Raw genomic sequence first — 23,842 nt, 5'->3', positions numbered from 1 at the left:
GCGAGGCATACACTGTCAAAAAACAATATACGAGAATAAATAATTAAACCCATTTTTATATACGTTTCTCCCGATATTATTCTCTAAATTGAAAGAAAACAACAGGCATATATTTTCATTAGCTTTGAACTGAAAACCTTTTAAGATAAGCCGAAGGTGACTTTTTCGGTATTTTTCGTTATTTTTATAGTCCTGTTTGCCTTTAGTATTTTTAGTATTTTAGTATTTTGTTTTATATCTTTTTAGTTCATCGCCTATAATCGTACAGCAAAGAAAAACATAAACATTTTCGGCTCTTTTTGTGCGCGAATAATCCACTAACTTTTCCCGCAAGACGCACTTAGCACCAAAGACGCTCAGCTACAACGGTACAACAAATGAAACGAGAAGGCAGCAATTTTTGGTCGAATAACAACAACAGATCACCAAATTCAATTAACAAATTTGGAACGCGGAACATTAACAAAGGAATTGTGTAACGAACATAATCAGATTACTTGCCGTCGGGGCAAGCCATCTGAAACAGAAACTGAACGATGGTGCGAGTGGGACGGCCAGTCATGCGGTCCTTCAGCAAATATGGCAGCGGATTGTAGCGCGTCAGCATGCCCACGTTGCGGATGTCCAGGTGGGCCCAGTCGACGCACGGCACCAGCTCGTGCAGAACGGCGGCAGCGATGCAGCTGGAGGCGGGGCCACGTCCGCGGTTGCTGATGTCAAAGGTGTCGTTCGGCATGATCAGCTCCTTGAAGTAGCGCCACAGGGGCAGACGCCAAACGCGATCCCCCGTAAGGGCACCGGCCTTCTCGAACTGCTTGTAGACGAAGTTCGAATTGCTGAAAATTCCGGCTGCTGCTCCGCCCAGCGCTGGGCAGACGGCGTAGCCCAATGTAGCAATGTCCACGACCATGCGCGGCTTGTAGATCGTCTGGGCGTAGAGCAAGGGATCGGCCATGGCCATCACACCAGCCTTGCTGACGACCACGAAGCCGAGAGTTTTGCCATTGAGGAGGGACACCACGTCGCCAGGCTTGGCAGCCATTCCGGAGGGCATGTTCTCGCACAGCGGCAGCAGTGCCGTTATGTTTAGGGGCAGCGATAGGGCGGCGGCGGCTCCGATGACGCCCACGCAGGCGGCTGCACCGGACATGCAGCCGCGGTACATGGACAAGCAGTCCTTGGGACGGAGGCAGAGGCCCCCGCTGTTGAATGTGATGCCCTTGCCCAGCAGGAGGATGGGCTTGTCCTCGGGTGCGGTGCCGCAGTAGGCGATTTCCAAGATGATCGGCGGCTCGCAGCTGCCCTTGGCCACCATCAAGAAGCTGTTCAAGCTCTTGGACTCGATCCAGTCCATGCTGCGTACCTCCACGGATACCCCGCAGGGGCACAGGGCATCCACCGTTGACTGGGCGAAGATTGTGGGCGTCATCTGATTGGCCGGCGTATCGGCCAGGCGACGGGCCAGGTTCTGCGATTCGGCCTTGAACAGGCCCCGCATCCAGGCATCCGAGTCGGGAGAGTCGTACAGCTCCAGTTTGGGAATGAGTGTGCGGTCCCGACGGCGCTTGTTGGTGTTGTAGCGCCAGACGGCCAAGGCGCTCCCCTCGGCCGCCTGCTCCGCATACTCCATCGACTCCACGAAGACATCTGTGCAGCACGGAACTCCGCATCCACGTTCATAAAGACACGGCCTTTTCCCAGCTGGCCACTCAGGCCCGTCTCGCGTATGAGATCAGTGATCTTACCCTGGACGCGATCGTCAAACTTCTCGCCGGATGGTGTCATCTTGGGCTGGCGGTCACCCTCCTTGGCGTACACGCCCACCACAACGCCTTTGATCACCGAGTCACATTTCTCGGCGTAGTGCCGTCGCTGTTCCACATCTCTGCGTCTGGCCAGGAACGCCTGCACAGGGCGTGCATCAAGCGTACAGACTTCATCGCTGAATGAGTCTCTCGCGACAGGTTACGAAAGTTCTCTTATTTTTCAGACAGTTCCAGACAAATTTTGCTTTTTTTTCCGAATAAAAAAAATGTAAATCTAAAAAATAGAGAGAATAGATGTGCTTCCAACAGCTGATTCGAAAGGAATGAGATATCCCAAGGCTCAAACTCTGGCAGGGAAACATTGCCAACGCCTGCTGAGATTCGAGGAACTTATGAATTTCCGAACAAAACGAAGAATAGGTCTCCGAAGAATAGGTCTCAAATCGAGGAAAGTATTCCACAGACATACATTTATATTTCGCGTAATCAAAAGAAACAAAAGATTTATCCCTCATCGGAATCGGATTGATTTGTCGGCTTGAGGCTGCCAAAGACCTTGGCCGGTATGGCCTTTTGTTCGAAGCGCAGTTTCTTCATGATGAGGCCCTCGTCATCGGTTTTGGTTGTGGCCTGGCCTGCCTCGGCCTGGTCTCCACTCGGCTGCTGCGGGTCCTCCTCCTCATCGTCGTCGCCGTCCTCGCTGTCGCCAATATCAATCTCAATATCAAACATGATATTGGAGGCAGCCTTAGTAGTTATTATATAGGCATTTTGCTATGGGACAGTGTTAGGTACACAAAGGAGGAATATAAATTATAGAGAAAGTAGAAAGGTTCAAGGGCATCGAATCCGTTTTTCAGGAAACACTTAAAAAATACCTCTAAACTATCACATTAGATTCATTGCAAAGGGATGACCTACCTGTTTGAGGGTTGTTTGAATCGCAACACGGGACCAATCGTAAAAACAGGTTCATTGACAGTAAGAGGGAGGAGAGAGAATATAAATGAGCGAAGGATCGATTTGAGAGGATTTTACATGGTTGAGAAACAGGATTGAGATCGAAGTTAGTTCACATTATCACCGATAGGTGGCGCCACCAAGTAGTAAAGGATAAGGGACGGTCATATTTTAGACTGAATTACCAAATTCGCAACATGTTGCAGCAGCATATGCTTAAGAATGTGCAGCTTGGCAACATGTTGAATGTAAATGTGCATCATATTGCTATGTTATTACGTGATCATGTTAAATAAATACTTATAAGATATTTTATTAACATTGAATTGGGAAACAATTTCTGCTATGTTATTAACTGGTCAAGTTAAATAAATACTTATAAGATATTTTATAAGTATAGAGGGTTGAATGGTAAGAGAACACAAATTAATGGAGATATATACAGGAGCACACAAAGAATAAAATTATAACTAACTTCGATCTCAATCCTGTTTCTCAACCATGTAAAATCCTCTCAAATCGATCCTTCGCTCATTTATATTCTCTCTCCTCCCTCTTACTGTCAATGAACCTGTTTTTACGATTGGTCCCGTGTTGCGATTCAAACAACCCTCAAACAGGTAGGTCATCCCTTTGCAATGAATCTAATGTGATAGTTTAGAGGTATTTTTTAAGTGTTTCCTGAAAAACGGATTCGATGCCCTTGAACCTTTCTACTTTCTCTATAATTTATATTCCTCCTTTGTGTACCTAACACTGTCCCATAGCAAAATGCCTATATAATAACTACTCACAGCTAACAGCTAGTACATAAACTAGTAATCTTTCAACAACGATGGATGACCTTGAAATCATTTTTATCGATTCCCAACCGAAATCAACCATAAATCTGGACTCTCAGCCGAGCTCCGTAGACCTGTCCTTGATTTTTGGGATTAAGACCCAAACCTATCTCGAGAGCAACTTGACCTGGTTAAGTGACATTAAATGGGATGATGACGACGATGACCCAAGGAATGCAACGCCTAATAATGATAATCCATCATACATTTTCCCGGATGATGACAACATTTTCGATTTAGTAGATAATCAGGATGATGATAAAAGATCTCAACTCCAGGAACTACTTCGGGATGAAGATGATGATGACTTAATTGCTGCGGTAAAATTAGCTGAGGCGAAATTTTAATAATACGAATACATATTTATATAATAAGAATATTTTATGTATTTTTCTAAAAATAATATAAACATATGTATATAATAAATATAACACATTTAACCACTATTTATTTTAAATGTTTGCGGTTTTACTTTTGATTGGTTGAATTTCACTTCCTCTTATTACAAGAGAATCATAGGATTCGTTTGAAACAGGTTTCTTCCAAGTGAGGATTACATAAAAAGAATAAGTGGATTTCAGGTAGAATAGAGGTTGTAACCTTTCCCTCATATTATTAGATTGACCCAGTAGGAATCGTTTGAAACAGGTTTGTGAGCAGGTACTGTTTGTTTTGGATATAAAAGATTAAGAAGGTGTTTGGGGGCCTAAAAAGATACCATTTAAAAAGGAAACCCTTAGTCCTATTTCAATAGTGAAAGTGGTTAGTTCGATAAAAAAAAAAAAAAAAAAAAAAAACTTAAAATGGCATCAAAAGTTAAGTGCAACATGTGTGATAAGTCCGTTGACTTTTCAGAGTTTCAATCTCATTATGAGAGATGCTCTGATTATCGTAATAATGTGGTGTGTGATCTTTGCTCTAAGTCCATCGACTTAATAGAGTTTGATAGTCATTATGAAGCATGCTTGGGACCTAGGAATGCTTTTGAGATTCTTATGAGCAAAGGATCTAATTCAAGTGATCTTCAAGGTCCTTCAACGTCAGGAGCTTCAAAACGGCCTCGATTGGATACTCCGATGGAACTAAGGATTATTGACTGTTCAATTTGCGGTGAAAGTTACCCTTCGTCTAGGGAAAGACGCCATATGATGTCGGACAAACATAAGAATGCAAGAGCAGCTCAACTAGAGGAAAATGAAAACGTTATTTTAATTTCAACGGAGTCGCGATTTCCTTTAAAATCATATCGTGTTCACTCAAATTAAAGTGAACAGATTGATTTAAAAGAGTTTTTTCATGATTGCAAAAATGATATTATCAATTTATTGCGTCACTGCATGAGTGAGTACAGATCCATAAAATACAATTTAAAAGTATATGGATTATACGTTAAAAACACTGATGATGAAAGCTTAACAGAAACAATGAAGCATTTCATTACTCCATACAAACCAATATATGAAAACGAGCTGATTGATGATCATCTAAATGATACCATAGAAAATTTGATAACTCTCAGCAGTGAATTCCAGGAGAAGGATTCAGGTTGGGCAATAAAGTGTTTTAAATATTTTGAACTTACCATGATAAAACTAGAGCATATCGCTGCAAACAGGTTTATCCAAGCTTCCAAAAAAATTAAGTCACGAAATGCACTCATAAATGTTAAAAATTATGATGATTTTTGTTTCAAGTGGTGTGTTTTAGCATCATTGGCCTATGAAAAACACCTTAAAACTATATATCAAACAGCAGCATTAAAAAAAATTTGCCGAGATAAGTTAACAATACCATCATCCTATCGATGCGGAAACATACGGCAAGACATCATTTATTATGAAGGAGTAAGATTAAATTTTTCCGGAATTGAGTTTCCAATAACAAGCAAAGGAATCAAGCGATTCGAATCAGCAAATGAGGATTTTAGCATCAATGTTTATGAAGTCGATGAGAATGGAAAAAACGTTGTGGGACCCACAGTGAGGACTAAGAAAATTCGGACTTACCACATAAACTTGCTTGGAATTAATAGTGATAATATGCAAATGATGCATTATGCATATATAACGTGCATGAGAAAATTATGTTATTCACAACATAGTAAATCCCATAATACTGCATATTTTTGCAAGAACTGCTTGCAATTTTATAGTACAACAAATACTATACATGACACTAAAGAGTGTGGAAAAGTTGCTGCTTTGTATCCTGAACCTAATACCGAAACTGTATTCAAAAGTTTTTCTAAAAAACTATCTCCACCAGTAGTAATTTATGCTGACATCGAAGCAGTTTTGGAAAATTACCATATAAATCTTAATGATCCCTCAAAATCATCAACTACTATGGCACAGAGGCATACAGCATGTGCAGCATCATTTTATATTGTACATAAATACAATGAACATCTAAATGAGATGTGGACATACGAAGGTAAATATTTTAACATTCCAGCAAAGGCAATAAGCTCATAAACATTATGATTTCGTTATTTCAGGACCGGATTGTATCCAAAAATTTTGTCAAGCACTTAGGATGAAAACCGATGGACTTTATGAGAAGTACTGGAAGTCCTATAAAAAACCAATCTTTCAGTTTAACATTTGGGATGAGGATTATCAGGAACACGGTGATTGCTATGCCTGCGAGAAACAAATTTCTGATGATGATCGAGAAAAATTCTTTGATCAGTTTACAGGACAATATGTAGGTCCTATTCATAAGCTGTGTAAACAGACATTTAGATTAAGCGATCCCTTTTTCCCGGTAGTTTTTCATAACTTGTCTCGTTATGATATACATTTATTTGTTACGTCAATAAAAGATGAACTAAGAACCATTCCTTGCAATAAAGAGTTATATATTGCGTTAACTCAAAATTGTAAGCTCGATGAATCTTATCTTCATCAATATAAAATTAGATATATAGATTCAAATAGATTTTTAAATTCAAGCTTAGAAAAACTCGCTAGTTATATGAACATAGCGAATTTTAAAATTTTGAAAACTAAATATCAAGGTGAAAAATTTGATATGCTACGACGAAAGGGAGTATTTCCCTATGATTATTTGGATAGTTTTGAAAAATTTGATGAATCCCTGCTTCCTTCGCGAGATAATTTTTATAATTCACTGAATGATGAGGAATGTAGTGTTGAAGACTACAACTTTGCTCAGAAGGTTTGGAGCGCATTTAATTGCAAATCTATTAGAGATTATTTAAAATTATATTTGGAAAGCGATGTTTTAATTCTTGCTGATGTATTTGAGAATTTTAGGAGTCTTTGTTCCCGAGTGTACAGGAGGTTAGACCCCATTAATTATGTTACTGCTCCTTCAGTTTCATGGGATGCAATGTTAAAATACACAAGGGTAGAATTAGAACTTGTTAGTGATCCTGACATTTATAATTTTTTAAAAACTGCTGTTCGTGGAGGGTTGACCCAATGTACTCAACGGATTGCAACAGCAAATAACAAATATTTAAATAATAAATTTAAGCCTACCGAACCCATAAATTTCCTTTCATATATTGACGCCAACAACTTATATGGATGGGCTATGAGTCAACCCCTTCCATTTTCTAATTTTAAATTTCTAAGTAACGATGAAATTTCATCTTTCAACGTTCTTAGCATATCGGCATCTAGTGATGTTGGATATATTTTAGAAGTAGATATGCGATATCCTGATGATATTCATAATAAGCATAATAGTTTACCTTTTTGCCCCGAAAATAAGATTCCACCAGGAGGAAAGCAGACAAAACTAATAGCTGACTTAAGTGATAAAAAGAACTATATAATCCATTTGAAGCAGCTACAGTTATGTATAGAGCAAGGTATGATTTTAGAAAAAATATCTAGAGTTTTATGATTTAATCAGTCCTGTTGGCTGAAACCTTATATTGACCTCAATACATCTCTTAGAAAATTAGCTAGCAATGACTTTGAGATAAACTTTTACAAATTAATGGTTAATGCCGTTTACGGTAAAACAATGGAGAATGTAGAAAAACGTCGTGAGGTTGCATTAGTTAAGCATTATGATTCAAGACAAAACTCAGCAGGGTTTAGACAACGCATAGCAAGACATAATTTCCACAGTGTTGAAATCTTTGGAGATAATTTGGCTGCCATTGAATCAACTAAGTCCCGAATTTTTTATGATAAGCCCATATACATTGGAGTTAGTGTACTAGAACTTTCAAAATGGTTAATGTATGACTATTTCTATAATTTTCATTCTGTAAAATGTCCATCATCAAAAATACTATATATGGATACAGATTCATTTATTATATCATCAGAAGAAGATTTTTATGATTTAATTAAATTCAATCCTAATCGCTTTGATACAACCAATTACCTAGCCTCAAACAGATTCGGTATCAATCTCGCAAATAACAAAGAGCTTGGATTAATGAAAGACGAAAATGCAGGAAAAATAATGACGTCGTTTGCAGGGTTAAAAGCGAAAGCATACTCATATTTAATTGCTAAAGATGATAACACTGACTATAACGTAAAAAAGGTTAAAGGCGTAAAAAAGTCAGTAGTGAAACGATTAACTCATACTCATTATATTGAATGCATTAAACACAAAAAAACTTATTATGGACAACAGAGAGTTATTAGAAGTAGAGGTCATAAAATGTATACTGAAATTGTAAATAAGATAAGTCTAAATTATAAGGATGACAAAAGATTTATATTACCTGATAATATTTCAACATTAGCTCATAATCACTATGAAATTAAAAATATTTTAGGTGCTAGTAATAATACATAAAATATGGTATAAGTAAATTTAACATTATATTATTATTATTTTTTAATTTGTGTATAATTAAAACTATATTTCAATGTAAAAAATACACAAAAATAAATTAAATCTGATAAATATTTTGCGTGCTTAATTATTTTAATATACTCTTTTTATCTAGCCATGAATTGTGTGTTTCATCGAAACCTAACCATTTAACAAAAACTTGTTCTTTTTTCCTTCTGAGTATTTTTTCCACTAAGAAAGCATTTTCATCTTTAACTTTTTGGAGTTCTTGATCATAAAATGAGCCTTTGATCATTTCCCCCTTATAGTCCTCCAGTTCATATGTTACAGGATTAGTAGACTTTACTTTTAAAATTTTAAAAACTTCGGTTGTCCAGTTTGGATCATAGCCCTTTGTAAAAATACCTTTATATTTACTTATTCTAACAGGATCACCAATGGAAAACTTGTGTTTAGGAAATACCTTACAAATATTATAAGCTGTTTTCAAAATAAACTCTTCATTTTGTTTGTTTACATCTATAGGCCTCATTTTTATAGTACGGTGATATGAATTATTATAATCTTTTAGTAAGTCATGCAAGGTATAAATCCACGTATGATTACCCTGCATACTAAAGATTTTCCACATACGATTTTTTAATGTTCTATTAAAACGTTCACAAATAGATGCCTTAAGGTGTGTATTTGTGTGGTAATGGTTAATGTTATTCTTGTTCATTAACTCTCCGAAGGCTACATTAAAAAACTCCTTTCCTTGATCAGACTGAATATTTTTAGGTTTATGTTTAGATATTTTTAATATTTTCTTCAATGCTGATAAAACATCTAAAGCTGTTTTAGACTTAACGGGAACTGCATATGCATACTTCGAGAACGTGTCAATTACTGTCAGCAAGTACCTATATCCTTTGTTTTCCTTATAAAAGGGTATCATTTCAACTAAATCGATTTGCCACGTGTCATTAATTCCCTTTTGTACGAATTTACGACGAATGAAATTTCTTCTAGCAGGCTTATGTATTTCATTAACAACTTGTTGCTTACTCATTTTTAATATAATTTTTATTTTCTATTGTTATGTTGGGATGATTGCTTATTTAAAAGTGTTTGCTTATACTCAAGAACATCGCGTTTTATTTGATTACACATTTTTTTGGAAATTTCAAAGCATAAACGGGTTAAATCTATTTGCACATTTCTATCATAAGTACCGTCTAAATCAGCTAGTTGAACATCAAATTTTTGTAAGGCTGCACACTTAGGAATAATATTATTATGGTAGAGGTATATAATTTGTTGCTTAAGTATCGTATTCCAACATAAAAATGTGGTAAAAAAAATGCCTAATCTTAAAAACGATCTCCAGGACTCACTATCAAATTCAATTTTATTTCCAAACTGATTTATTATAAACACATACTGCTTATCTGATTTTCGAAATCTAAAATTACACTTAATTGTGGGCAATAATGGATGGTCTATAATTGTATCAGGCATCAAAAAATCATACTGATCAAGTTTCAATTGGATATACTCCTTGTATGTAACCAATTGCATCCATTCATCTTTATCTAAACCGACGAAATTGTTTTTGCTTTGCTGCATCCATATCATTGGAGTGAATTTTCTTGTAGTTGAAAAACCGCATTTAAGTTTTAAATTATGTACTACATAATATTCGAGACCGAAAATGACTTCGTGATCCTGCTTCTTTCTAGTGGACCTAATTCTTTTTGATTGAAGCGTGTCCATTTGGGTTGAATTCTTTTGTTAAACTAAGAACTCTTACTAAATTGGGCTGTATATAAAGGAGATAGGAATCAACGACTCATTCAGTTTATTACAAAATCTCAACCCAACATGAACACAATCGACAGGAATTCAAGCGTTATAGTTGATTTTCAATATCTCTTTGGAAATAATAAACAACTTTTTATTAAGGAATTGGCGTTTATGCAAACCGGAACAGTAACACCAAACTTCTTTCATTTCAAACCACCATATCATCTGAATGAATTGGATAATGAAATGATTAAACAACAAAATATTAATCGTCAAACCATAAATGGATTGGAATGGTCAGATGGTGAAATATCATATTTAAGTTTAGGTGAAATACTTTCACCACTAAATAGATTAAGCACCGTTATTGTACGTGGTGAAATTAAAAAAAAGTTTTTATCTAAGTATTTAACAAATAATATTATTGATATCGATATAGGAAAAAGTCTCACATTTTATCCAAATTTTTTTACAAACTGTAGAATCCACAAAAAAATTCCTCTGAGATGTGCTCTAAATAATTTATTTAAGCTATTTGTTATCTTGGAAAATTCTAACTACGCTATCTACTGTAATAGTGACTCATATGTTTAGATTTTCAGTTTATATTCAGCACTTGTAGTAAGGATTGAAAAGGATCCTCACAAAAGCGGATACACACAAGTTGTTTATTGTAATTATTGCGGATCTGATACTCACTTAGAAAAAAACTGCCCCAAAAAGCGCGATCAGGAGACGCGTAATTAGAATATCTTAGATGTTAGAAAACATTTATAAAATATTAATAAATAAAACATAACCCAAAAATGTTTAAGCAATTTATACATCCTTTTACAATGCTTATTAGCGGACCTTCAGGATCTGGTAAGACAACGTTTTTAGAAAATTTAATAAACAAAAGGAATGATTTGCTGAGCATTTCAATTAATCGAATAATTTGGTGTTATGGAGAGGAGCATGCTAAGCCAAATTTTAATACCATCGAATACTATAAAGGAGTTCCCGAAACAATTGAAAATGAAAATCATGAGCCTATTCTTTTAATACTAGATGGCTTTATGATGGGTGCATTTAATAAAAATGTCTGTGAGCTATTTACAAAAGGATCACACCACAGGAATTTATCCGTAATAGTGGTTACACAAAATATATTTCATAAATCATCACATACTCGAGATATTTCACTAAACACAAAATACATCGTTGCGTTCAAAAATCCTAGAGATAAGCTACAATTTCAATGCTTAGTAAGACAAATTTATCCTGAAAATTCTCAGGAGCTCTTCAGAATATATAAGGAGGTGACAGATGAACCACATGGTTATTTACTTATTGATCTTACTCAGGGAATAAATGATCTCCTTAGATTTCGTACACATATTTTTAATTCTGAGTATACGGTTTGCTTTTCAGATGAAAATGGTTTACAAAAAGAATCTAAATCGACTGAAAGCGAACAAACATTTATTGTATGTGCTCAAAAGGGCAAATAATTAACTTCGAAATGCAATTATAAGTAATTGTGACATTGAGTTAGTAAAAGCATTAGTGGAGATAGTGTTGAATACTCTACGAGGAAATCATAAGATATCAAAAAAGCAACTATATGCTCTAAAAAAGTATAAAAATGCATTACGTCTTATTTCATGTCCAAAACGGTCAATAAATTCTAACAGAAAAGTTCTCATCCAAAAAGGAGGATTCTTTCCTGTTTTAATAAGTTCATTGCTTTCGGGGATTTTTGGAAAAATATTGAACAATGCTTAAAAATAAGCATCAATTAACCAAAGTTATTTTAATTCATCCGAATGCATATCAAAAATTGGTAAATAATGCCCAGAAAAACGATTTAATAAATATAACGTTTTTGCCTATTTTAAATGATAAAAAAACTAGTGACTTTAATAAATGGATTAAAATACGTCAAGAATTGTGTTACTATCAAAATAAAAAAAGAAATAAGACAATGGATATACGAACTACGCAGAACAAACGACTTTCACCACCTCAAAGCATTGGAATACAAACACAAGACGAGTCAGTTTGGTTAGATGTAAAACCTAATACTTCCATTCTTAACAATACAAATAATGAGTCCTCAAAAAAGGAACTCTCTATCACAAATGAGTTCTCTGATTTACCTAACGACATCGATGATGAAGATTTTCTGACCGAAAAATCTTTCAACTCAAAACCTAATAAGCGTAAAGTTGAGGATACTTAATTTTTAGACACTCAAGCATCAAAAAAATCAGCATTGACTAAAGTGAAGCTTACTGATAAACAGCGAAAGCTAAGAGTAAAACTTAATAGGTATAAAAGTGAACCAAATCCATTTCAAGACTTGAAATACGTAAGTGGACGAGAAAAGTTGATGAGGGCTGTTAGAAACAGTAAGGCCGTGCAAATTGGAAAAAACAAAATTAATTGGTTTTCCTATAATTAATAAACTGCAAAGAACGTAGAACTAAAAATGGTAAATGTAACAGAGTTTTTCGTGACAGTACTTAGTAATGATTCGTTAAATGTATATCATGATAACGTTAAGTGTGCATTTACAAACATTGTAAATATTCCTGAAAACATGAACGATGACTGGGAAGTAGGAATTACAGACTTATATCTAAATAAATGTATAAAAAGCAGGCCTGAGAATACCTCAATCGCATCTGAAGAAACAACAGAATTCGTTATTAGCTTAGTAAATGGAGAAACATTTCGATATGAAAATGAGTCAATAGAGTCTGAACAGTTTCAAAATGGGTTGATTTTTGTTTACACTGACAGTATCAAACCAAGATGTGTTGGAAATAAAAGACCTCGATGTCTTCGAGTATTACATTATAATGGAAAAGAGCAACTTATACAATTCAACAATATTGAATATTATCCCATTGAAATATGGTCTCCAAAAGAAATTTCGATCTTAATTACCGATTCCAAAGGGTATAAAGTACCATTTGAATCTTCAGCAATTCCAATTTTTGTTACCCTTCACTTTAAAAAACCAAAAGAAATGCTATAAATAATACTGTAAAGATGGAAATTTATTCAGAGTAGAAATAACCACCATGACGAAATCTTATCAACAATATTATTTAAATCAGTGTGGAGGAGGGTTGAATCATATAGGAAGTCTTTATGTTTCACCCAGAGTTATCCAACAAGGTAGAGGAATTGGGAATTTTTTTAGTGGTCTTTTTAATTACATAAAACCACTATTCCTTTCGGGGATAAACGCTATTAAAAACCAAGCTTCTGAGACTGGAAAGGCAGTAATAAATAAGTTTGGTCGAAAACCTTTAAGAACTATTATCCAAGAACAAAGTAAAATTGCTTTGCAAAACCTGTCAAATAAAGCCATTAATAAGTTAACCCGATTCCAGAATGGGGCAGGTAAAAAGAATAAAAAGAGAAGGTCTAGGAAAAAACTATCTCATTTATCATCTAAAGAAGGAAGCAAACATACGCAGTCGAGACCCAAAAAAAAAAAAATCAACAAAGAAATTAACTATAAGAGACATTTTTTCTAAATCAAAATGACCACCCATATTGAATGTATGAAAAGCGAATTGGATCTCTTTGAGCCACATCCTACACAAAGCTCTATTCTGAGAACAGAAGAAATTTCATATAACCCCATAGCTTCGTTGGACAGTGCTTCTTCAATTGAATTCGTTTGCTTAGGAAATGGGGAAACATATCGAGACCTGTCAAGTGTTTACTTAAGACTTGTTGTGCAACTAAGAAAAAGTGATAATACCAACATTGAAGGAAACGATGTTGGAGTAGTGAATAATATTTTGCATTCAATGTTTAGAAGTTCGTCCGTATATTTAAATAATATTTTGGTTTCTCAGAGTGATAATAACTATCATTATAGATCGTATTTGCAAACGATTTTAAACTATGGTAGTGATGCCAGTGAAAGTCACTTAGCCTCTCAAGGTTATTATCCTAATTATGGTAAATTAATATCTGGTAGATACGTCATCACCGATGGATCCATTATGCTCAAAAATATTTTTCAAAACAGTAATAAGGTTGAACTATTCGGAAAAGTTCATGGAGATATATTTAATCAACCAAAACTGCTTATAAATAATGTAGATTTGAGGATTACTTTTAACATTGAAAAAACAGCATTTTATTTAATGGAATCTGAAACTGAATCAAATCTTAAAATATTGGAGGCCCAACTATTCATGAACCACATAACTATTAATCCGAGCATTTTATTGGCTCATCATCATGTTTTACAAACTAAAAATGCCATTTATCCATACAGCAAAGTTCAAGTAAAATCATTTACAATATATCCAGGAAATAATACATTATCAATTGACAATGCAGTTATTGGACAGCTTCCCAATTTTTTGGCTTTTTGCATGGTAAAAAACAAATCATATTCTGGAAATCGGGCATTAAACCCCTTCCATCTTGATCATTTTAAAATTTAACGCTTTAATCTATTGGTTAATGGAGTACAAGTACCATCGCAGGCACTTGAGTTTGATTTCTCGAACTCTGAAAATGCTCAAAGCTCTAGAGGATATAATATGCTATTCAGATCAAGTGGAATAAAACATTATGATCGAGGCTTACAAATTACAAAGGAAATGTTTGATAAAAATAGTTTTATATTAGCATTTGACCTAACTGCAGACCATCACAATTCAACTGTATGCTCAAATTTAATATCACAAGGAGCCATCCGAATTGAAGGACGATTTTCGGAGCCTCTTACAGAAGCAGTTACTTGTCTGGTATACTGTGAATATGACTCAATGATTGATATTGATAAACATAGAAATATTCGTGTTCTATTGTAAAAATGAATACATTGCAAATCGATAAGTTGATTTCCAAGCATTCAAAAACAAAAACAATTTTTAAAGGAGTTTATCCCTCTGATCAGCTGCCTCAAGTAATTTCGAAATATCCTGCTTTAATAATAGCAAACACAGATTCTTCAAGCCATTCAGGAACTCATTGGGTTGCTTTTTACTTTGAAAACAAATATTCAGCAGAATTTTTTGATTCATATGGTCAATATCCCCAAAATAAAGAATTTTTAAAAATATTAAGGAAAAATTCCACAAAGTTTACATTTAATAAACAACCACTGCAAGGTTATTTTTCAAATACATGCGGTCATTACTGTATCCTATATGGAATATTTAAAAGCAGCAAAAAAACATTAAATTGTTTTTTAAAACAATTTAAGAAAAATGATTTTAACTATAATGATAAGTTAATAATACAAATGTTTAAGAAAATTCGTTTAAAATAAAACACAATATTATTTCAGAGACATTTAAGATGTTTATTGATTTTTTGAGCTGGGATACAATCTTTTATTTAAGTTATAGTACTTTAACATTAGGTCTATAGCTTCTGCTTTCTTATTTGGTAGGGTATGACACAGGCATGTGTCAGGTCCGTCCGTTGCATCGTCATCACTCCAGGGGCATAGCTTATAATGAAAGCCAAACTTGGAGTACTGAAGCTCCTTTTACTCCAGATCCTCCAAAATGCTCATCAAATTTTCAAGAATTTGTACGTGCTCCTCGAAGATCATCTCCTCGAATTGCACTAAAAAAAGTTGTATTTGTTTGGCATGCATCTTGCAGCTGTCTTCTTGACTCTATTACTGATAATGATTCAAAGAGCAGGACTCTTTATATCCACGTCTTTGCTCTGTTTCCCTTATATTTTTCTTTACCCATGTATTGGAAATGATAAGTACTATATCTAGCCATCTCTTTTTTACATATGTATATTCTTAACCTTTTTGTTTATTTTTGTCCTTACATGTATAGTTGTCTCTTCTTCTCTTACATATATATATAATGGGAAATCTTTATTTACTCTTTACATATAAATTGGAAATGGGCAGTGCTATATCTATTCATCTCTTTTCCTTTATATATAAGATGTGAGATTCCATGCTCCTTCAACATCTTAAAGGGCGTTTTTGTGGAAAATTTGGTTACATAACTTTTAGGTAAAAATATCCAAAGCGGGTCGTTGTCCTTATCAGTTAAATAAAGGACTACTTTATTTCCAAATGATGTTTTTTTTATTTTACATCCATTGATCTTGTACTCAAATCCTATGCACAGGTACTCAACCTTTGTGTATCCAACCGCCGGCTTTGTCTCGTTAAGTAATTCTAGGAAAGCCTAGGTATATATTTGATTAAGTGCTTATCATTTTCTATATAGAGATTTAAATATTCTTACATACCATTGTAGTAATAGAAACTATTCAAACTACTAATGATTTTATACTAAATTATTTGAAAGATTGCATGATCTTTTATACTCTCATTAATTAAATTTTATACAAATGTGATCTGAGCAGATTGGTAGTTGAGTGATTATAAGTAAATGGTTTTAAAGCTGTAATGGCCAGATGTCTTAAGTCTGATTGGTGGTTGAGTAATAAGGGATGAATTATGGATACACTGCTGTATATTGGTTCAAATATTATATTTACATTTTTGTCAACATGACAAAATTATAAAACAGAAAAAAATGCATAGAATTTTTGTTTATATGCTGATCACTTCCTATATAAGAACTGTAAGCTACTGAGATAGGTTAGTTCACTTTTACTTCGAAATGAGGACATTTCATTGCGAGTTGTGCTATTTAAAAACATCTTTTAGTTCCCGCAATGAACTGAAAAAACACACCTTAAAAATCCACCTTATTTTTAGAAAAATTCATAAAATATTCTTATTATATAAATATGTATTCGTATTATTAAAATTTCGCCTCAGCTAGTTTTACCGCAGCAATTAAGTCATCATCATCTTCATCCCGAAGTAGTTCCTGGAGTTGAGATTTTTTATCATCATCCTGATTATCTACTAAATCGAAAATGTTGTCATCATCCGGGAAAATGTATGATGGATTATCATTATTAGGCGTTGCATTCCTTGGGTCATCGTCGTCATCATCCCATTTAATGTCACTTAACCAGGTCAAGTTGCTCTCGAGATAGGTTTGGGTCTTAATCCCAAAAATCAAGGACAGGTCTACGGAGCTCGGCTGAGAGTCCAGATTTATGGTTGATTTCGGTTGGGAATCGATAAAAATGATTTCAAGGTCATCCATCGTTGTTGAAAGATTCCTAGTTTATGTACTAGCTGTTAGCTGTGAGTAGTTATTATATAGGCATTTTGCTATGGGACAGTGTTAGGTACACAAAGGAGGAATATAAATTATAGAGAAAGTAGAAAGGTTCAAGGGCATCGAATCCGTTTTTCAGGAAACACTTAAAAAATACCTCTAAACTATCACATTAGATTCATTGCAAAGGGATGACCTACCTGTTTGAGGGTTGTTTGAATCGCAACACGGGACCAATCGTAAAAACAGGTTCATTGACAGTAAGAGGGAGGAGAGAGAATATAAATGAGCGAAGGATCGATTTGAGAGGATTTTACATGGTTGAGAAACAGGATTGATATCGAAGTTAGTTCACATTATCACCGATAGGTGGCGCCACCAAGTAGTAAAGGATAAGGGACGGCCGTATATTTAATATAAGTAGCTTAATTAATTTTTATGTCTTCCTATTATAATTTTATTCTTTGTGTGCTCCTGTATATATCTCCATTAATTTGTGTTCTCTTACCATTCAACCCTCTATACTTATAAAATATCCTATAAGTATTTATTTAACTTGACCAGTTAATAACATAGCAGAAATTGTTTCCCAATTCAATGTTAATAAAATATCTTATAAGTATTTATTTAACATGATCACGTAATAACATAGCAATATGATGCATATTTACATTCAACATGTTGCCAAGCTGCACATTCTTAAGCATATGTTGCTGCAGCATGTTGCGAATTTGGTAATTCAGTCTAAAATATGACCGTCCCTTATCCTTTACTACTAGCCTTCTCGGCGGGCTTCTGCTTGGCCTCGGCCGCCGCCTGGCGGGCCTTCTCCTCGAGCAGCCGCATGGCATCCGGTCCGGAGCCAGCACCAGCATCGGCAGCCACACCATTCGTGTTCGTGTTGACAAACTGGGCAGCCATCATGTTGACCTGAGTGTTGTAGGTGAATGGAACGCTTGATCCGCAGCATTTCACGCATCGTATCCTCGTTGCCATGACGCACCTCGAACTCCTTCCAGGTCTGTCAGAAGTCCGCCGTGATGCGGGGATCGCACACCTGTTGGGACAAAGCAGAAGAGAGCTTAGAATATTGACGATCCAACGGTTAAATGTCGACTCACCTGTGAGCGTAGATGGCCCTGGCTCGATCCACCTAGCCCAGCTTCGTCTCCAGCTCGGCGAATTTGACGCACATGTGGCGCATATGCTGCTCGTGCAGAGCCTCGATGGCCTTCTCGTAGATCTCCCTGGTGCGTGGCAGGCCGTAGATCTCGGCGGCCTTCTTCACGAATATGTTGTACATGTCGAACATCTTCTCTTCCTTGACGGCGGACGTGGCGCGATCGTAGACGGACATGGCATGCCGGGCCAGGCCGTGCTCCTCCTCCAGCTTCGCGTAGAGCTGGTAAAAGTACTTGGATTGCTCAGCGGGTCACTGATCCAGACACTGTTCGAAGAGGTCGCGGGCCCGCTCCAGCTTTGTGCCCCCGTAGCGCGCGAGGAACTTGCTTAGATACGAGTTCCAGATGTCGTACACATTCGGCCACTTAAACAGGGCAATGCCCTTCTCGTAGGCCCGATAGGCCTCCTCGAAGTAGTTGTGCTCTTCGAGGAACATGCCATAGTTGATGATCACCTGCGGCGTGCAGATCTTCAGGTCGATGATGCTCTCGTAGACGGCCTTGCAGGTCTTGAAGGGGCCAAAGGACTCCTCCAGATCGGCGTACATGGACCACACCTGCAGGGATCTGCGACTGCACTGCCTCCGAGTCGTCGTGATACGCCACCTTCCGCTTGGGCATGGCCGTGGCACGTTGCATCAGCTTGAGGGCTGCCTCGAACTGCTGCTGGCGCAGCTCCATCTTCGCCCACTCGCACCACACGGCGGCCAGATCCGCCACCTTGACGTACTCCACCTCGGTGCCCCGCTCGAAGACCACGCGGGCGTCCTCCACCTGGGCATTGGACTCGTAGAACTTGGCAAACTCCACCCAGAGGGTGTGCAGCTTTCCCACCGCCAGCTTGGGCTGGACTGTCTGCACGGCCTCGGTGTAGGTGTTGATGATCTCCGTGGGCTTGTCCTCGTACAGGTTGACCCGCTTGTGCCACTCGTGAACGTTGTGCGGATTCTGGCGCAGCAGGACAGTGTTCAGCAGCAGCAGACGCCTCTCTATGAGGTATTCGAAGCGCGACAGGCGCAGCTCCACATCGATGTCGTCCTCCTCGGTGGCCTCCTCGTTCTTGGCCACCTCTTCCATGCGCTTGTTCAACGACAGCTCCTCGAACTGCGCAAAGCTGGCCTCGCAAAAGGGCTCTGCTGCCCCAACAAAGGCCAAAAGACCTAGGACCAGGGGGGGCAAGGGGACAATAGAAGCCAAAAGATTGACAGAGGCGAGTGAATTCCGTAAATTTATATAAACGATATTGCGGTTCACATTTTGCACTTTCGCTCAATTAACTCAACTAATTGACATTTGAAAATACATGCGGTGAAAGGAAGTACATATGTACACATGTATGTACATGTGCGTCCGTAAAGGACAACAGCAGGAGATAATTATAAGTGCAGGAATTTTAATTCAACCTTCAACCTCAGGCTTTGCATGGCTCTGGAGCTCGAAAGTGATTTACAAAAGAAGCACTTTAGTCGGAAACATAAACATTCATTCCCCACATCTTCAAAGCACTTGACCAGAAACAACAGCAAAAACAACGAGGGGGAACGTTGTGAGTTGCTGCGGACACCGCAACTCTACAGTTATACCCGATACTAAGTCAGTATGGCTCTCCTCCGGCAGACGCCGCTAATATTGAACGACACGACAAAGAGTGCGTGCGAGAGAGACAGAAAATCAGTCTGAGCGTGACGTCGGGCGCTGCGTAGCCACTGCAAATTGATTTGTTCCTATTGGCTATAAAAATGATCTGATCTGATCCAGATTCAGCAATCTGATAGATATGGTCATTATCTATGGTTCTGCGTTTTTAGTTTTCTCGAATGTGCAATATTGTGGATGCAACAGATTTTCGTCCTTTGTGTGGGCGGAAGGGGGTGGGGCGAAATTTTGAGATATACGTTTTATAGTGAGATCTAACAGAAGTGCGGATACCAAATTTGGTTACTCTAGCCTTAATAGTCTCTGAGATTTGTGGATGCCCCAGATTTTCGCCCTTTGCGGGGGCGGAAGGGGGTGTGGCGAAATTTGTGACACGAAACGGTCAAGGTCCGATATCACAGGAGTGTGGATACCAAATTTGGTTGCTCTGGCTCTTATAGGTTCTGAGATCCTTGAACTCATATTTTGCAAGTGGCAAAACCGACCATGAAACCTGTGTGTTAGAGAGAGACAGATCGAGAAAGAATGAAATTGTTTTCTTGATTCTGGCTATAATAATTATACGATCTGGTTGAGATTTTACACTCTAGAACATATAGTCATCCTCTACGTCTCTGGACGGCTATTGATGCTGATCAAGAATATATATACTTTATGGGGTCGGAAACGATTCCTTCTGGACGTTACACACATCCACTTTTACCACAAATCTAATATACCCCAATACTCATTTTGAGTATCGGGTATAAAAAACAACAACAACGCAATAAAAGGAAACAGCAAATAATATTTAATGCTACAGCATTACTGTACGGGTACGGGTGTTTACGATTGCTGCTTTTACTGATTTTCTTGACTTTATTATTTAATTTATATGTTTTCTATAAATTTTGGTTTTCTTATTATTATTTTACAAATATTTTATTTTACACAAAACGGACAATATACCAGAACGAAAGAATATATAATATACCAGGGTGACCTGGTGATCCTGGTCCCAGCTATTGACTTTATCGATCTGTCCATAAGGAAGCTTTTGGAGACCCTTTATAGAAAGCGAAGGACGTGTGAAAGATAGACGTGTAAATTAACAAGAGGACATTCGTTCAACTTTCGTTTTCCTCATAAATATACGATTATATGTACATATGTGTAATCCTCCATATTTATGCCCTCGGGCAGTAACAGAACAGGCATTGAGAAGCCGTACTCAAAGCCCTAACCTCCCAGGTCGGCATCCCTTCTACTCTATTGCCGAGAGACCAGGGAAACCAAGGAACACACGTGTCTAGGCGGCTTATACTTTGCATATGGAATTTAATGCCTAGAGGTAGTGATACTGTCTGAGATTTTCGGACAGGCTATTCTGCAGACATCCAATTAGTAGATTTCCGCCTAATTAATGTGTTTACGTGCAGCATTTCTGCCAGTTGATGGCCACTTTGATTGGCTCAATGAAGTCCGCCTCTAATTGCAGGCTTGCACTTTAACTTATCAACTTTGTGCGCAAGCGAACAATACGCGACGGAAAACAAAGGTCCTCTTCAAATGTCAGCAAATAACTACCATGAACCCCTAGCACAGCAAGACTTTTTCATATTTACACTAACAGCATTGTAGGGCTTTGTTCCCGGACTCGTACCCGGACACAGACTCACCTTTAACGTGACGCCACCCAGGTCGTACTCGCGGTTGTAGAGATCCTCGACGGTGGCGCGGTACTTGTCTGTGTAGGTTTTAAATAGGAAACGCTTTACAATGGAGCTCTTGCCCACTCCGGCCCCGCCAAGCAGCACGAGGCGTATGCGTTCCAAGTCCGCCATTTTGTCATAGTCGCCGTCGCCGTCGTCGTCGTCTGTTCAGACTGTAAATCGTTTGTCGCTCAAGGAATTGGCCTCACTTGAGAGGCTCTGCTCCTGGCTCTGGTGCAAGAGGATCCTTCTTTGTCGTGTACTTTCAATGGAATGCCTTTGGCTCTGTGTACATTTGTGTGTGTTCTTTCTGCCTCAGTGCTACAGCTACAGCTACTGCTGCTTCAACATTATGTTTTATTGCTCGTGTGTTGCTGTTTCTGGAGCAGCTTGGGTTCGAACATTATGAGTCCGAGTGTGGCGTCACAATTCAGTTTGATTTCCGCTTTCCGTTTTAATGTGGATGTTCTGGCACCACTTTCCCCTCTGCTATTTCCCCAACAGCTAGAACCGTGCGGACTTCCGCTTTAGCAACATCCGCATCCGCTCAAAGGTGGCCGCGATGTGCTAAAAGTAAACAAAAAGCAGGAAATGTTTAGGTAAAATTTAATCTTCGGCTTATAGCCCAGAGCTCCAATTCGAACTTTTCCCATTTTCAAATGCTGCCGGGAATGCTCAACAAATTGCGCAGCTCGAACCAAAAGTATCTGCAAAAGCAAGCAGCATGATTGCAACCGCAACGGCAGCTTCCACTCGTATGTAATGTATGTATAATCGGCTCACGTGCTTGCCTCGCAAATCAGGTAAGCGTGTAGTGCAGGCCAAATAAACCCACATCGATACTGAAGCCAGAAGCCAGCATCCAGCCATCTGAATCATCGCAGTCCACTAGGATGCAGCGGGTGGAGTGCCTGCTGTGGATGCCCGCCCGCCGTGTGCAGGTATGGATGAAGAACGTACTTGTACGCTATTCAGGCAGTCTAAATATAGTAGCAGATAGTGCATCTGGCTTATGAAACAGCACACAGATACTACAGTCGAAGCAAAGGATACGGAAGGCCCTTTCCCATGTCTATACGTGGGAGTACTCGTACTCGTACTCCTGCATGCTAAGTGCACGGAGCCAATTCAATTTTCAAGCTTTTTATACCCGATACTCAAAATGAGTATTGGGGTATATTAGATTTGTGGTAAAAGTGGATGTGTGTAACGTCCAGAAGAATTCGTTTCCGACCCCATAAAGTATATATATTCTTGATCAGCATCAATAGCCGAGTCGATTGAGCCATGTCTGTCTGTCCATCTGTCCGTCTGTCCGTCCGTCCGTCTGTCCGTCCCCTTCAGCGCCTAGTGCTCAAAGACTATAAGAGCTAGAGCAACGATGTTTTGGACCCAGACTTCTGTGGTATGTCACTGCTACAAAAATACTTCAAAACTTAGCCCCGCCCACTTCCGCCCCCACAAAGAACGAAAATCTGTGGCATCCACTATTTTAAAGATATGAGAAAACCAAAAACGTAGAATTGTAGAGAATGACCAGACTGCGAAATCTGAATTGAATCGTATTATTATTATAGCCAGCATCAAGAAAACAATTTCATTTTTTCTCGCCCTGTCTCTCTCTAACACACACGTAGCATAGGCGGCTTTGCTTAGAGTAAAACATTAGCGCCTAGATCTCAGAGACTACAAAAGCTAGAGCAACCAAATTTGGTATCCACACTCCTAATATATCGGACCGAGACGAGTTTGTTTCAAAATTTCGACACACCCCGCAAAGGACGAAAATCTGGGGATATTCAAAAATATCAGAGACTATTAAGGCTAGAGTAACCAAATTTGGTTTCCGCACTCCTGTTAGATCTTACTATAAAACGTGTGTTCGGGCCAGCCGCTGAAGAATAACCGTAACTTTAACATTATTATTGTATGAGCAGAGAGAGCCGCCTATGTTGTAAAACGTTGACGTTCTGCAGAGCTGCTGCGCTCTCCCGCTAAAGGGGCTCTCTGCCGCCGCCACTTCGGCAACTA

General features: G+C 37.9%; 2 protein-coding genes across 5 annotated transcripts in view; both read right to left on the bottom strand.

The window, feature by feature from the left end:
* The window catches only part of LOC117190536, a 76,363-nt gene that overhangs the window by 19,756 nt on the left and 32,765 nt on the right, over positions 1-23,842 (bottom strand). Inside the window, exon 2 of the mRNA XM_033395589.1 lies at positions 21,779-22,378. Coding sequence (XP_033251480.1) covers positions 21,779-21,943 — 165 coding nt within the window. The 5' untranslated portion in view covers positions 21,944-22,378. The remainder of the gene's footprint in view (positions 1-21,778; positions 22,379-23,842) is intronic.
* On the bottom strand, positions 18,031-18,720 carry LOC117190537 (pre-mRNA-splicing factor syf1 homolog). 4 transcript variants are annotated; one of them, XM_033395590.1, is made up of 2 exons: positions 18,405-18,720; positions 18,031-18,340 (listed from the first exon to the last, which is right to left on the bottom strand). In XM_033395590.1, the coding sequence occupies exon 2, from the start codon at positions 18,277-18,279 to the stop codon at positions 18,046-18,048; it is 234 nt and encodes a 77-aa protein (XP_033251481.1). In that variant the 5' UTR covers positions 18,280-18,340; positions 18,405-18,720; the 3' UTR covers positions 18,031-18,045. The 4 variants fall into 4 exon arrangements, with proteins under 4 accessions (XP_033251481.1, XP_033251482.1, XP_033251485.1 ...); XM_033395591.1 differs by having other exon boundaries at positions 18,437-18,720; XM_033395594.1 differs by having other exon boundaries at positions 18,049-18,340; positions 18,437-18,720.

This window comes from Drosophila miranda (assembly GCF_003369915.1).
Source record: "Drosophila miranda strain MSH22 chromosome Y unlocalized genomic scaffold, D.miranda_PacBio2.1 Contig_Y1_pilon, whole genome shotgun sequence".
NCBI classification, from domain to species: domain Eukaryota; kingdom Metazoa; phylum Arthropoda; class Insecta; order Diptera; family Drosophilidae; genus Drosophila; species Drosophila miranda.
Note: the sequence above shows the minus strand (reverse complement) of the source record. Positions and strands in the feature narration are given on the sequence as shown.

Excerpts from the sequence above, each read along its gene's own strand:
- LOC117190537 (XM_033395590.1), bottom strand. The coding sequence starts at position 18,279 with ATGGCAACGAGGATACGATGCGTGAAATGCTGCGGATCAAGCGTTCCA.